Consider the following 14602-nt stretch of genomic DNA (forward strand, 5'->3'; position numbering starts at 1 on the left):
TGGACCAAGAGGCAGTTGTTTAACAGAGCATGGGAACACTGAATGTTTTAAAATTGGGAAAGGTGTGCGACAGGGTTGTGTTCTTTCACCATACTTGTTCAATATGTATGCTGAGCAAATAATACGAGAAGCTGGGTTCTATGAAGGAAAACGTGGCGTCAGGATTGGAGGAAGACTCATTAACAAACAACCAGAGATATGCAGATGATACAACTTTGCTTGCTGAAAGTAAAGAGGACTTAAAATATTTTCTGCTGAAGATCAAAGAGCACAGCCTTCTATATGGATTACAACTCAATGTAAAGAAAACAAAAATCCTCACCACTGGACCAATAAACAGTGAGTTGCTGTGATTCTGAAAGTTATGTCACCGGTATTTTAAATACCATCAATGTCACCCATGGTGGACAGGTTTCAGATGAAGACAGACTAGGAAGAAGGAGTGACGAATTACTTCCAAATATTTAGTCACTGAAAACCTTATAAACAGCAGATAAGCACTGTCAAATATGATGGCAGAAAATGAACATATTAGTGGCAATTAATCCATACTTATCAATAACTACTGGACCAATAAACAACATTCTTATCAATGGAGAAAAGATTGAAGTTGTCAAGAACTTCATTCTTTTTGGATCAACTATCAACACTCAGGGAAGCAGGAGTCAAGAAATCAAACGACTTTGCATTAGGCAAATCTGCTGCACAAGACCTTTTAAAGTGTTAAGAAAAGATGTCAGCTTGAGGACTAAGGTGTACCTGACCCAAGCCATGGTATTTTCAATAATCTCATATGCATGCGAAAGCTGGACAGTGAATAAGGAAGACCCTAGAAGAATTGATACATTTGAGTTATGGTTTTGGAGGAGAATATTAAAAGTGCCATGGGCTGCCAAAAGAACCAACAGATCTGCGCCGGAAGAAGTGCAGCCAGAGTGGTCCTTGGAGGACAAGATGGCCAAACTTGGTGTCTCATACTTTGCACATATTGTCAAGAGGGACCAGTCAGTGGAGAAAGATATCATGTTTGGTAACGAGGAGGGTCAGAGAAAAAGAGGAAGACCTCCAACGAGATCGATTGTCTCAAGCGTGGCAACAGTAGTGAGGTTGGCCCAGGATCGGGCAGTGTTTTGTTCTGCTGTGCATTAGGTAGATCGATTGTCTCAAGCGTGGCAACAGTAGTGAGGTTGGCCCAGGATCGGGCAGTGTTTCGTTCTGCTGTGCATTAGGTTGCTATGAGTCGGTACCAACTCGATGGTACCTAACAACAAGTATCCTCTTAAATTCTTTTTCAGAAAATTCCAATACTTTTTTTTCATTAAAAACGTGTTCTAGCTCTCCGTTTTGGATTATATTTTTGAGCCTTTCCTTCTTGTTTGTATGTGTGGACAGAAAGTGCTGTTTCTGAGACATTGTTTGTGTTCTATTTATATTAAATTGATATATTTTGGTATATTCTTCGGTACTCACTAGGTGTCTCCTAGTGACTGTGATAAAAGGATGGTAAAAAAAAAATACAGAAAAGAAAAATAAGACACTAGAACTAAGAAAGAACTAAAGACAATTAGGGAGAATAATAAGTGAAAGGAAAAGCGATCAGAGAGTAGTTAAGAAAAAAAGAAAGAAGCAGTATCAGAAAAGAGCAGGAAAACTGAAAGCAAAGATCGAAAAAGCAAGGGGAGGGTAAAGAGAAGAAGACATGGCAGAAAGAATAAACAAACAAAAACAAACGAAAAATGCATGGCAGAATCTAGACCCAGTGAGGAGAATATTCTGGAGTCTTTTGCCTCATGTGGTGGCTGGGCAAGGGATGAGATAGTGGTGTTCCAACCCTAGATAGAGTTCCTATAGGGCTAAGTAACGTCTGTTCTGGGCATCCAATCCACAAATAGTAAGTGCAGACCCCAAAGCAGCTGGGGGAATTAGGATATTTCTGTCCCAGAGGGCAACTGAAGACAAGAGGACCTTCTAGTCCAGGGTTAGCCAGAACCAGCTCTGCAGGCCTGGAGCAGGCCACACCTGATTCCCAGTGCTGGATTTGATGCTGTTAGCTCCCCCACTCCATTTGATGTGGCTCCAACTGCTCAGAGATCAAGTCTCATTGAATGTGCATGGCTGGGGGTAGACCACATCTCTGGTCACCACGGTAATGTGAGGTACAAGAAGCGTTTCTCTGTCACTAAGCGATATGCCTCTAAAAGACCTAATACCCTCTTGCGTTCACAGCAGCCCTCCATAATTTAAGTTGGAAGCACTGCCTCTGACCAGCTGTCACAGATCAAGTGTCTTCCTCCAACACACACATACATTCTCCCGCATCTATTCAGTTGCTTCTAGTGAGGGCCAGTTTAGGGCTGACTAAGGCCAGCTCTGTAGGTTTGGAGCAGGTCTCACCAGAATGCAGGCACCAGGCTTTGTGCAGCTTGCTCCCTATTCACTGTGTTGGGGGCTCATAGCTATAGTGCTGATCTGTGTGGCTCTGGACACCAAGAGAGCCAGGAACATCACGGGGTGTACGTGGGTGGGAGCCAGCCATACCTTTTGTCACCTGGGCAGTATGGCGAACAAGAAAAAGTTGCACCTGTATTTCCCACAAGCCTTTGGCATGTTTCTGCAATGCCAATACTTTTGTGTCTCTGAAGCTGTTCGCTAAAGTTTAAGCTGGCCAAGCCATGTCTGATCAACCTGCACATATCAACATGTGTCACCTTTTGTTTTGCTACGTCTGTTAAAGCTTCCTTTCCTTGTAAGCATTCCATCTACTTCTCATACCTTTCATAAAACTTAAGCTCAGGATTCCAGGATTATATCTGCATCTGTTTCATTTGGTTTAACTTTTCTTTGTTGTAGAGGGTCTATATAGCTTTACTGCTTAGTCTGCCATCTTTTCGCCTCTTTTCAGTTCTATTCTTTCTATGAAGCTTAACTAAAATATACTTTCGTCCATAATTGAGTTGTCTCCTGACTTTTTCTATATTTGCATTATAGAATATTATTTTGTTTGGACCTACAATATAATATTTGATAAGTATCTGCCTTTGAGAGCAGGAACCTTCTTGTTCACTGGGTCTCACTTTTGGAATCTTTAGCAGGTAATTTAATTAAATACAAATTGAGAAATAACCTTCGTAATATTACTTTTTGGTGAGTAAAAGGGACTAAATTCTTTCCTGTTTTAACTCCTGAATGAGTTCTTCTGTAGCAGTTGAATTTGGTGTTGATGATAATATTATTATCATATATTAAGGAATATTAATTATATTAAAATAATATATATTAAATATATTAAAATAATATTAAGGAAAATTCTCCCCCCAATGGGAGTCCTGATATGGCACTGTAGGATAAGCACTGGACTGCTAACTGCTAAGTTAGCGGTTCAGACCTACCAGTCACTCCTCAGAAACCCTACTCAAGGTCACTATGAGTCGGAACCGGCTCCTCAGCACTTAAAAAAACTAGTTGATATTCTATAAATACTGTTTTCACTTTAATGCTTATTAAGTTTGTGCAAGGCCTCTTTGAAAGCCTAGGAGAGTTCGAGGGTCAGTCAACATGTCAGTACTCATTCACTTATTTTTATGTGGTTTGAGTCAGATTTTTAAAAACCAACAACCATGAGCAGCAACACTAAAGAAAAACAGTCTTTAAGAACTACCATATACACAAGGATGTACCGCATAGAGTGGAGATCAGGAACATTGTTATGGTTGTGGGGAAATGAGGACTTCATCGTGTGTGAGACCTTTTTTAACACTAATGTTAAATTTTCATCCATGCTCAAGAAAGTACAATTTTTAGAGTGATAACTTAGCTTCCTAGATTAAAGTTTCTTTAAACACACTACTTAAATATGATTTTGTCTTTTGAATTATTTAACTTCTAAATGCTTAAAGTTTTTTTAATGAGTTATTTGACATATACTTTTTCTTGATATTTTATATTAGCTTGGATAGTTCTTAAATGTTTTATAATAACTTTTCTTAATTTTAGGAAAATGAAAAAAATCTTATGATGAGCACATTATACAAACTTCATGATCGATTGGCACAGCTTGCAGGTAATTGCTTTAACATTCTATAGTCTCTAAAACTCATTTGAAAGTTAATTTGCATATGTAGCATGCTATACAGTAGTAGTTGTTTTCCTAAGGTTGGTGTGATATATTTTGTGTAGTATTTCTCTTTAGAAGTTTTTATTTCCTGTATAAATGGTTCTTTTAAAGTCAGTAAGAAAATTTCTTGCATTAATAGTAACAAAAATTTCTGAAAGCATACAAATTAATTGAATTGGGGAGGCAATGAATTAACTAAAGTCCTGGATAAAATGTGAGTACAGATTATCTTGGTGGTAGGATAAAATCAATATTCTTAGCATTTGGTTTTTCTGTTTCATTGAATTTTCCCTGTATTCTTTTCTTAATAACTCTTTAAGAGCTCTCAGATAGGAATGTTTCTTCAACTAGAGTAATTTATTATAGGTGAATTGGTATCCAGTGTAATACATATAGGTTGCAGTAAATGCAAATTTATTCTAACTTTTCTTAGTCATTTTAAATTCATTATGCCTTGAAAGAAAAGGCTTTGTATTCTCTCCTTATAATCAGTTACAAGTAATGAAGAAAGTAGTTTTCCACATTTTTGTGCACAGCAGATCCCTTTGCAGAAACCACATTATTGGTAAAAGTACAGTACGTAAAAGTGGAACTTCTTTGGTTGAGTGGAGGCAGTGAGGGCATTCAGGATCCTGACAGCTTCCTGTTCACAACAATCTCTTACTTTCTTGACAAGAGTTCCCTAATTCTAATCAGTTTCTTAGATATAATTATAATTCTGTATATATCATTAAAAGCATTCTTGTATTGCCTGAACAGTCGTATTCATATGCTGCAAGCTAATGACGTTTATTTGGTATACTGTTGCACCAAAAATGCATTTAAAGAGGGAGCTTCAGAAACTTTGTGGAAAGATTTATTCTTTTTTGCTTCATTTTTCCATGAGCTTTTTGAAGCTCTCTTGTCTCCAGCTAGAAATTCTGATGTTGCTACTACATGCTTCTGTGGCTGTTTATGTAGCATTGTTTTGTTAAATGTAGCCCATGGCACACTTGTTGTTGTTGTGAAGTGCCATCGAGTCGATTCCGATCCATAGCGACCCTATACAGGGTTTCTGAGGAGCAGCTGGTGAGCTTGAACCGCTGCCCTTGCAGTTCAAACGGCTTTGCAGTCTGGCGCATTAACTCACAGCACCACACAAGCACCCCCCATGGCCCACTAGATGAGCATAAATCTGAGGTTCCTTTAGATACATTTTAGATACATAGGTTCCCTCTTCTAAGGGCTGTGCAAACTTTTCTGTGAATGACCAATAATAATTGTTTTAGGCTTTGCAGGTGACACTGTCACAACTATTCAACTCTGCCATTTCAGCATGTAAGCAACTAATGATACTATACTAATGAAGGAGCGAGACAATGTTCGCGTAAAACCTCATTTATAAAAATCATTGGGAGGTACATTTCGTCCATGGACTGTAATTTCTGATCTCTGCTTTAGATGTATGGAATCTGATCTGAATCTGTGAGGATGCATTTTAAAGTTTAAGTACTTGTTCATCTATTTAGGTACTTTAGCCCTTTTTTATAACTACCACCATTAGAATCTGATAACCTAGTTGCACTCTGAAGATGTTCAGTAATCAAGTTTATTTGAACCCTGTAATTAACTAGCTTTTGAAATAGATGTGTATATTAGCACAATGAATTAGTTGAATTTGATTCCTTTAGAAATTACATCTAATACCTATGGAGGGCCTCCAGTGTGCATTCACATCAACGTGGCATAGTTCCTACCTTGGTTTACAATCTAGTTGAGAATTTAAGAGGAAGTTGTTTTTGTTGTTGTTGAGTACCAGGGAGTCGGTTCCAACTCATAGTGACCCTGCACAGGGTTTCTGAGGCTGCAAATCTTTACCAGAGCAGAAAGCCTCATCTTTCTCCCACAGGACAGCTGGTAGTGTTGAACTGCCAACCTTGAGGTTAGCAGTCCGATTCGTAACCACTATGCTATCAGAGCTCCTTGAGATATATAGACTGGAATGCACTTAAAGGAGTGTGGCTTTTATAAAATAGTTTATATCATTTACTGGAATCTTTAAATTAAAAATATAAATAATACGGGGTAAGTAAAAAAGTCTGGCTACAAAATTGTTATTGTTGTTATGTGCTGTTTGACTCAGTGACCCTGTAAAGGGTTTTTAAGAGCCACTAGTAGATTTGAACTTCCAACTTTGCGGTTATTAGTACAGTTCCTATCCTACAAAACCATTGTTGTTATTAAATGCTGTCTAGTCAGTTCCAACTCACAGCGACCCCATATAGGGCTTCTGAGTAGCAGCTGGTGGGTTTGAACCACCGACCTTGTGGTCCAGTGTTTATTCTATAGCACCCCATCAGGACTCCTACAAAATCATAGAGACTTAAAAAAAATAAATAAAAATGTGAAGCTACTTTTTCTCAACATTCTCCATCTATGTCTATACTGAAGGCACTAGACTAGTAACAGCAAGGTCAGCAGTTCAAAACCACCAGCCACTCTTGGAAACCTTATGTAGGGTTGTTATGAGTCGGGACCAACTTGATGGCAATTCAGGACAACAATAACAATAATAGCCCTTTCCTCAAAGAATTCTGAACTCTTCAGTGTGTACACCAAGTCAAATAGCAGTTTCAGCATCCTTGAGGGATTCAAATTGTGTTTCTTGTCAATATTCTTTGAATTTTGGGAACAAAAAGGAATCTGAAGGAGCAATATCAGTGCTATAAGGTGGATAGGATAAGGTTTCTGAACAAAATTCTCATAGTACAGCCCTTGCTACTTTTTAAAAAATGGGTAGATACATCATTGTGATCGAGAAACGTTCCTTGGCACAACTTTACTGACCTTATTTTTTTAGCCAATGCAGGTTTTAGTTTTCTTACAAGTTGTTTGTAAGTCCCAGTGATTGTCTTGTGTCCTTGGAGAAAATCTATCAATATTACCCCTTATTGTTGTTGTGAAGTGCAGTCGAATCAGTTCCGACCTATAGTGACCCTGTATAGGGTTTCCTAGAAGCAGCTGGTGAGCTTGAACCACCGACCTTGCAGTTCAAACAGCTTTTGCAGTCTGGCGCATTAACCCACAGCGCCACATATTACCCCTTAGGAATCCCTAAAACCAGTTGCCGTAATCTTCTGAGCTAATCTGTCTGCCTTGAAATGAGCTGGGCTGTCCAGCTTGAATTGAATTGGCCCAGCAGAACCTCTTGAAAGTGTGGATTGGACCATTACCTTAAGGAGTCCTGATGTGACGCTGTGGGTTAATGCGTTGGATTGTAAAGTCAGTTTGAACTGCAAGTCAGTGGTTTAAGCTTACCAGCCACTCCTTGGAAATCCTATTATACAGGGTTGCTATGGGTTGGAACTGACTCAACGGCACTAACAACAACAACAACAGCAAATGAGACTAAGAAGTGTATTACTGAGAGAACTTGTCTGCAGTCATCCGGTGGTTGCACAGATATGTATAAACATGTTATACTGGCAATAAGCCCATGTATGTATGAACTGGAACCTAGTAGTACATTCTTTTTGACTTACCCTTGTATTGTTGCTTTGATTTTTTTTTTACTGATTATAATATGACCTATAGTGTAATTTGTAATATATTTTGAATTAGTCATATTTGTTTAATTGTTTCACATATTACTGATTCAAAACTAATAATATGTTAATCTTTCCAGGAGATCATGAATGTGGCAGTTCTAGTCAGAGAACACTTTCTGTTCAAGAGGCAGCTACCTATTTGAAAGTAAGCAGTAAAATTAGAATTTTAATACTTATTTGGTTACAGTTTATTTAAAACATTACTACTTATCTCAAAAGTATTATGCATTTAATTAATTGTATTTTTTAAAGGTTTGTCCTACTTTGTAGAGAAAACAGAATTGCTCAATTATTTTTTTGTTTTAGAACATTCTCTATGAGACAATATATATTAATATGGAAAGACAAGCACATTGGTAAAAGGACCAGGTGAGGTAGATTGAGTAGAATGTAAGAAAGCAAGTAAGTTATCTAACTTTTGTCATGTTCAGTAATTTTATCTCAGGCTACTAAGAATATGCCGATGAATTTGCTTAACTACTGGAGGTAGTCTATGGGAAATTTGGCAGGAAAGGTACTGAAGATTAAAAGTGGACAAGTGCTATTCTGATTTTAAAAGGGGGAAGGAGGAAAGTGGATTTTGAAAACCTTACGAGAGAGTATGATGTCACTCAGTAATTATGATAATTCCGTAAAGATCTGAGTACTTGCAAATGGAAATGAAGCTAATAGGTTCAGTGTCATACATGTTGTCATACAAACTTAACCTCCTTAGTTTTAATTTATTATATGTCCTAAGCCTTTCATCAAGGTTTTGCTGACAGTGTGTTATGATATGCTTTTCAAAAAAGAACTGTGGATTGAGTTTTAACTTAATTCATGAATTATATGTAGATACCCAAAAGATGCTCTAAGACAAAGTAGTATGAAGATTAGGTCTGGATCCAGATTCTAGCACTGCTACATGGATGCTGTGTAACTTGGTAAAGTTCCTTGCTTTCTGAACCCATTTCTCCATCTGAAAGAGGAATGTTTTTAATATATTTTAGTGTTTTGGGAGACTCAAGTGAGTATAGGGAACTTTGGTAGCATAGTGGTTACGAGTTGGGCTGCTAACTTTAAGGCCAGCAGTTTGAAACTACCAGTTATTCCGCAGGAGAAAGATGAGACTATCTGCTCCCATAAAGATTTACAGCCTCGGAAACCCTGTGTAGGGTCACTATGAGTCAGAACCAACTGCACGGCACACCACCATCACCAAATGAGTATATGAAGCACCTAGTTCAGTGCCTGATTTTAGGTGCCATCCTGTTGATTTCAAACATAGTGACCCCGTGTGATAGCACAGAACTGCCCGGTAGAGTTTTCTAAACTATCAAATCACTAGGTCTATTTCTGTGGAGCCTTTCCCCTCAAATTTTACTTAACCTTCTTTACTAGTCAACAAAATCAGTACCACTGTGCAAGAGAGCTCTAATGACTGGTTACAGGTTTTGATCTTAAGGTTAACATTTTATATTTTGACCTGTTGTACTTGTTCAGTGCCTTTGAGTTTGTTTTGACTCATAGCAACCCTGTGTGGTTTTACTAGTTACTCTACATGCAACAGGATGAAACACTGCCCATTCTGCACCATTCTCACAATTGCTCTGTTTGAGCCCTTCGTTGCTGCCGCTGGTGACAATTGATCTTGTCAAGGGTCTTCCTCTTTTTCACTGATCCTCCATATTTCCAAGCATGATGTTCTTATCCAGGGACTGGACTTTTTAATATGTCCAAAGTACTAGAGATGAATGAACCCTTGCCAACCTTGCTTCTAAGGAGCATTCTAGCTATACCTCTTTCAACAGAGATTTCTTTGTTCTTCTGGCTGTTCATGGTACTTTCATTCTTCTTTGCCAATACCATAATTCAGATGCATTAGTTCTTCTAAGGTCTTCCTTATTCCTTGACTTACTTTCCCATGCATATGAGGTGATTGAAAATATCATGGTTTAGGTCAGGTGCAGCTTAGTCCTCAAAGTGATATCTTTGCTTTTGAACACTTTTAAAGAAGTCTTATGCAGCAGATTTCCCTATTGCAGTACGCCTTGATTTCTTGACTGCTGCTTCCATGAGCATTGATTATGAATCTAAGCAAATTGAAATCTTTGATAACTTCTTGTGTTCGCCACTTATCATGAAGTTATTTTTGGTCCAGTTGTGGGGATTTTTTTTCTCTTCACATTGAGATGCAGTCCATTTTGAAGGCTTGTAGACTTGGATCTCCATGATAAGTATTTCAAGTTCTCTTTGCTTTCAGTGAACAAAGTTATGTCATTTATGTATCACAGGTTGTTAATGAGTCTTCCTCCAATCCTAATGTCATATTCTTCTTCATACAATCCAGTTTTTCAGATTATTTGCTCAGCATGCAGATTGAATAAGTATGGTGAAAGCATACAACCCTGATGCACACCTTTCCTAATTTTAAACCATTCAGTATCCTTTGTTTTGCCTGTATGCCTGTTCGTCTATGTACAGGTTCCTCATGAACACAATTAAGTGTTCTGGGATACCCATTCTTTGCAATGTTATCTCTAGTTTGTTATGGTTCACACAGTTGAATGCCTTTGCATAGAAAATAAAGCAAAAGTGATTATCTTTCACGTCTGCCAGTTTATATTACTGTGGTGGCTTGCGTGTTGTGATGTCTAAAGCTATGCCACCAATATTTTAAATACCAGCAGGGTCATCCATGGTTGACAGGTTTCAGCAGAGCTTCCAGACTAAGATTTAGAAGGAGAGGTAAACTGCTTCTGAATGTGTTGTTGTTGTTGTTAAGTGCCATTGAGTCAGTCCCGACCCATAGCGACCCTGAACAGGGGTTCTGAGGCTGTAAATCTTTACGGGAGCAGAACGCCTCATCTTTCTCCCGCGGAACAGCTGGTAGTTTCAAACTGCTGACCTTGCGGTTTGCAGCCCAATTCGTAACCATTACGCTACCAAAACTTAATGACTAGCAATGGATACTTGTTGGATATAGTGCTGGAAGTAGAAAACATTATGAATAGCACCAAAATATTGTCAGCAGTGGCCTCACATGGTAACAACAATTGTGAGGAAGGCGCAGGACAAGGCAACATTTCTTTTTGTTTTGCATCAGGTCGGTATGAGTTGGAACTGACTTGATGCCACCTAAATACAACAGCAAACATCTTTCTGGTATTTTCTGCTTTCAGCCAATATCCTAAGTGGTTAGCTACCCAATGCTTATCTCACTGTGCCACCAGAACTCCCTTATCTTAATTTAAGCACAGTACTTAGCAAATATATGATAGAATTTGTTTTTTAGAATTTGAGCCTTTACATTCAACTCTCATTTTTATTTTTTCTACTTTCTCCTTCAAAGGAAATTTAAATAATTTAATAATTATACACTCAAAGTTCCCCATTTTTCCCTTGGTATTTTTATTCACCTTTTGTAAGATTTAGGACGTGGTTTCATTTGTGAAATGTTAAGAGGTCCCTCTAGTGGAATACTTAGAAAATGCATATTTTTATGGAAACATGATTCCTCTAGTTAAATGGTAGAAATGTAGTTAGTTATACTTTCCAATACAATGATATAATGAATGGTGGATAAGTTCCTAAGTCACTTTCAAAATCTGTTTAGCCCTTAACACAATGACTATAGTTAAGATAATGTGAAGAAAATAGCAGGAAAGAAGGTAGCTATAAATGTGCCAATTTGGGGGACTGGCTAAACTGTTATGACCTAACTTGAAATTTAAAAAATTGTATCTGTGTAGAAAAATTAGTGTTCTGAAAGTGGTGTGAGCTGGAAATGCCATGATAAATACAATTTATGTAAGTACTTTATGTTACCTTTACATTTATAATAATTCAGCAAGGTTAGTGGTATCATATCCACTTTATAAAAAGCTAAACGCTCAGTGGATCATTTAGCTAAGCTACTATGTGAAATCCAAAACTGAGAATAGCTCTAAATGATTGCCTGCTCTTCTCACTATCATGTTTTGCCTACCTGCTGATGGAAGGACTGGGTCATAGCCCTTAGTTCAAGCTATTGAGTGGACAAAGGACTGACAATGAAAGAGGTAGGATCTGAGGAATTCAAAATGGATGCAGCTGTATAGATGTCATATTTTCTCTTGTCTCCACTATAGCTAGTCTGTGATATGAGTCAGTATCTGATTCTAAAGACCGTGTTCTTTTCTTTATTCCTAGAGGTGAAAGATTGTCAGATTCCCACAGAATCATTAGATCACACTTGGGATTGCATTTGTTTTATATATTATATAGATATTGTATATATTATTAATATATTTATGTATATATTGTAACTGTCTAAAAGGTGACATTTGATGTCCAAGGGTAAGTCAAAAACTATTGCTACAAAATCGTTGTTAAGTGCCTCCAAGTTGGTGCCAATTCATAGCAATCCCTGTACAAGGTTTCTAAGGAGCGACTGGTATGTTTGAACCACCAGCCTTGCAGTTCAAACTGACTTTGTGCAGTCCATTGGTTATCCTACAGCGCCACACCACTGGTGGTTACGTGCCGTAGAGTCGGTTCCAATGCATAGCGACCCTGTACAGGGTTTTTAAGAATGGCATCCTTGTGGTTCGCAGTCTAGGCTTGTCTGTAAGCACTACACCAGGAGTCATAGAAACCTTTATTTAAAAAAAAAAAAAAGTGTAGCTATTGTTTGTCAGCATGTCTTTTATCTAGGTCTGTACACTTCTGAAGGTGGCATTTCCATCTGTAACCTTTCCCTGGAAAAGCGTGCACCCTGTCATTTACGCCACTTCAAAATGACTGAGGGACTTAATCCTTGTTCTTTTTCAATGTTCTTGGAGTTTGGAAAATAAAAAGGTGTCTTGACAAAGGCCAGACTAAGACTGTTGGGTGGATGGGTGAGGTTCCTAACAAAAGTTCTAATAGGCCAGCCCTTAACTACCACCTCACAGTGAACCATTGCGTTGTCATGGTGTAAAAAAGTTCCTCGATGCAACTTTCCTGGCCTTTTTCTTACCAATGCAGTTTTAATTTTTCTTAAAATTTCTTACTAATAAATCCCATGATTGTCTTGCGTCCTTCAAGAAAATCTATTGATTGTTGTTGTTAAATGCCGTCGAGTTGATTCTGACCCATAGCGACTCTGTGTAGGGTTTCCAAGGAATAGCTGGTGAGTTTGAACTGCTGACCTTGCAGTTCCACTTGAAAACCCAAAAAGGTTACCCTAGGCTTCTGAGCTGACCTGTCCTGCTTTAATTGTGCTGGTCCAGTTAGATCCCTTCAGAAGCCACTGTTTGGATTAGACCTTGCTCTCTGGATTGTATTGGTAAATCCAAGACTCATTTCCGATTACAATCCATTTCATAAAATCTTCTTTATTAGCTTAAATCTTGCTTAAAAGACCGGTAGAAAGATCAGCTCTTTGAGATAGCTGATATTCACGCAGCACTTTTTTTTTAGTATGTTTTTTGAAAGCACTCTACTGAGACTAACACAAGTGTATTCCTGAGAGAACTTTAAACACATTTTGTTTGGAATAAAACTGTACACGTATGAACTGAAGCCCTAGTAGCAACACTTTTGACTTGACCTCATATAACATACAGTGTCTCACAGTTAAGTAGAATATTCATTAACCAGAAAGCTACATAAGTGCTGTGATCATGTAAAGTATTCCTATTCTGGATAATCCACAGTAGGTTTTTAATACTTGTTTGACTTCTCCCTTGTAGCAAACTTTTGTCTCCTAAGTCTTTTATATGAAACAGTGTTATTTTTGTGCTTTGTAAGTACATAGCACTGACATGGATTTTAAAATACACAGTTTATGCCAATGATTTTGAAAATAAGGTACGTTTGGGGGAGACTATGTGTGCATATAATGTGTTAACACAGAATTGTTAAAACTATGGAAAAACATGTTTAGAATTTAGAGAGGTTTGTGTGAAGCTGTTAGCACTATATTGATTGAACTATTATCTGTGTAAATAGTACTCATTAGACTTGCTTGAAAAAATTGGAAACTTGGTTTACTTCTAATTTTTTACTAAAAAATGTTGATTTTATGTACTGAAATGCTTTATCTAAGATGTGGCCTGTTCTTATATAATAATCTGGGAGCTGTACTTATAAAGCTAAGGGTTGCTTTAAAATTGGCAAAAGAAAAAAAGGAAGTTCATGTGACTTAAACCAACCATGTATATACCCATGATTCTTTACAGAAAAAGTTTACCTACCACTGTATTACAACAGCATTCCAGATAGCTACAAAAGTGAATAATAAAGCAGTTTAGACTCTAACGATCAGATAAATGCTATCCATGTATGTTGTTTAGAGTCCTGATGTGGCGCTGTGGGTTAATGTGCTGGGCTGCAAAGTCAGTTTGAACTGCAACTTCAGTGGTTCAAGTTCACTGGCTGCTCCTATACAGGGTCACTATGGGTAGGAACTGACTCTTAACATGTAACAACACTTAACAACAACAGTGTATGACTTTGTGGTTTACATTCCAGTGATTGTCCTACAGTGCCACACTAGGAGTCCCCCATGTAGGTATATTATAAGATTGTTGTTGTTATTGTAGTTGTCGTGTGCTGTCAAGTCTGTTCTGACTCATAGCAACTCTGTAGAGGGTTTTTGAGGAGTAGTGGCTGGTGCATTTAAACCACTGACCTTGTAGTTCAAACTGACCTTGAGATTGAGTGCTTATCCTGTGACGCCACACAAGTACAAGATTATTATTAATACAGTCTTATTTCGTTAGCTTACACTAGAAAAATCCAACTTTTATTGTCTGCAGATTTCACTTGATAACACTGTAGAAATCCACTGTACAGAACGTTTGTGTAAGACCTATCTAAGATATCTGAATACCCTGTAAGTATTTAATGTTGTTGTTGTTGTTGTTATGTGCTGTGGAGTCAGTTCTGACTCATAGCG

The 14602-nt window shown here is 37.8% G+C and overlaps 1 protein-coding gene across 1 annotated transcript in view; it reads left to right on the plus strand.

Annotated features, from left to right (window-relative positions):
- LEMD3 (LEM domain containing 3) overlaps nt 1–14602 on the plus strand; it is a 116945-nt gene that overhangs the window by 66765 nt on the left and 35578 nt on the right. The window contains exons 3-4 of the mRNA XM_006859524.1: nt 3994–4060; nt 7779–7846. Coding sequence (XP_006859586.1) covers nt 3994–4060; nt 7779–7846 — 135 coding nt within the window. The remainder of the gene's footprint in view (nt 1–3993; nt 4061–7778; nt 7847–14602) is intronic.

The sequence above is a fragment of the Chrysochloris asiatica genome, unplaced genomic scaffold (genome assembly GCF_000296735.1).
Source record: "Chrysochloris asiatica unplaced genomic scaffold, ChrAsi1.0 scaffold00033, whole genome shotgun sequence".
NCBI lineage: Eukaryota > Metazoa > Chordata > Mammalia > Afrosoricida > Chrysochloridae > Chrysochloris > Chrysochloris asiatica.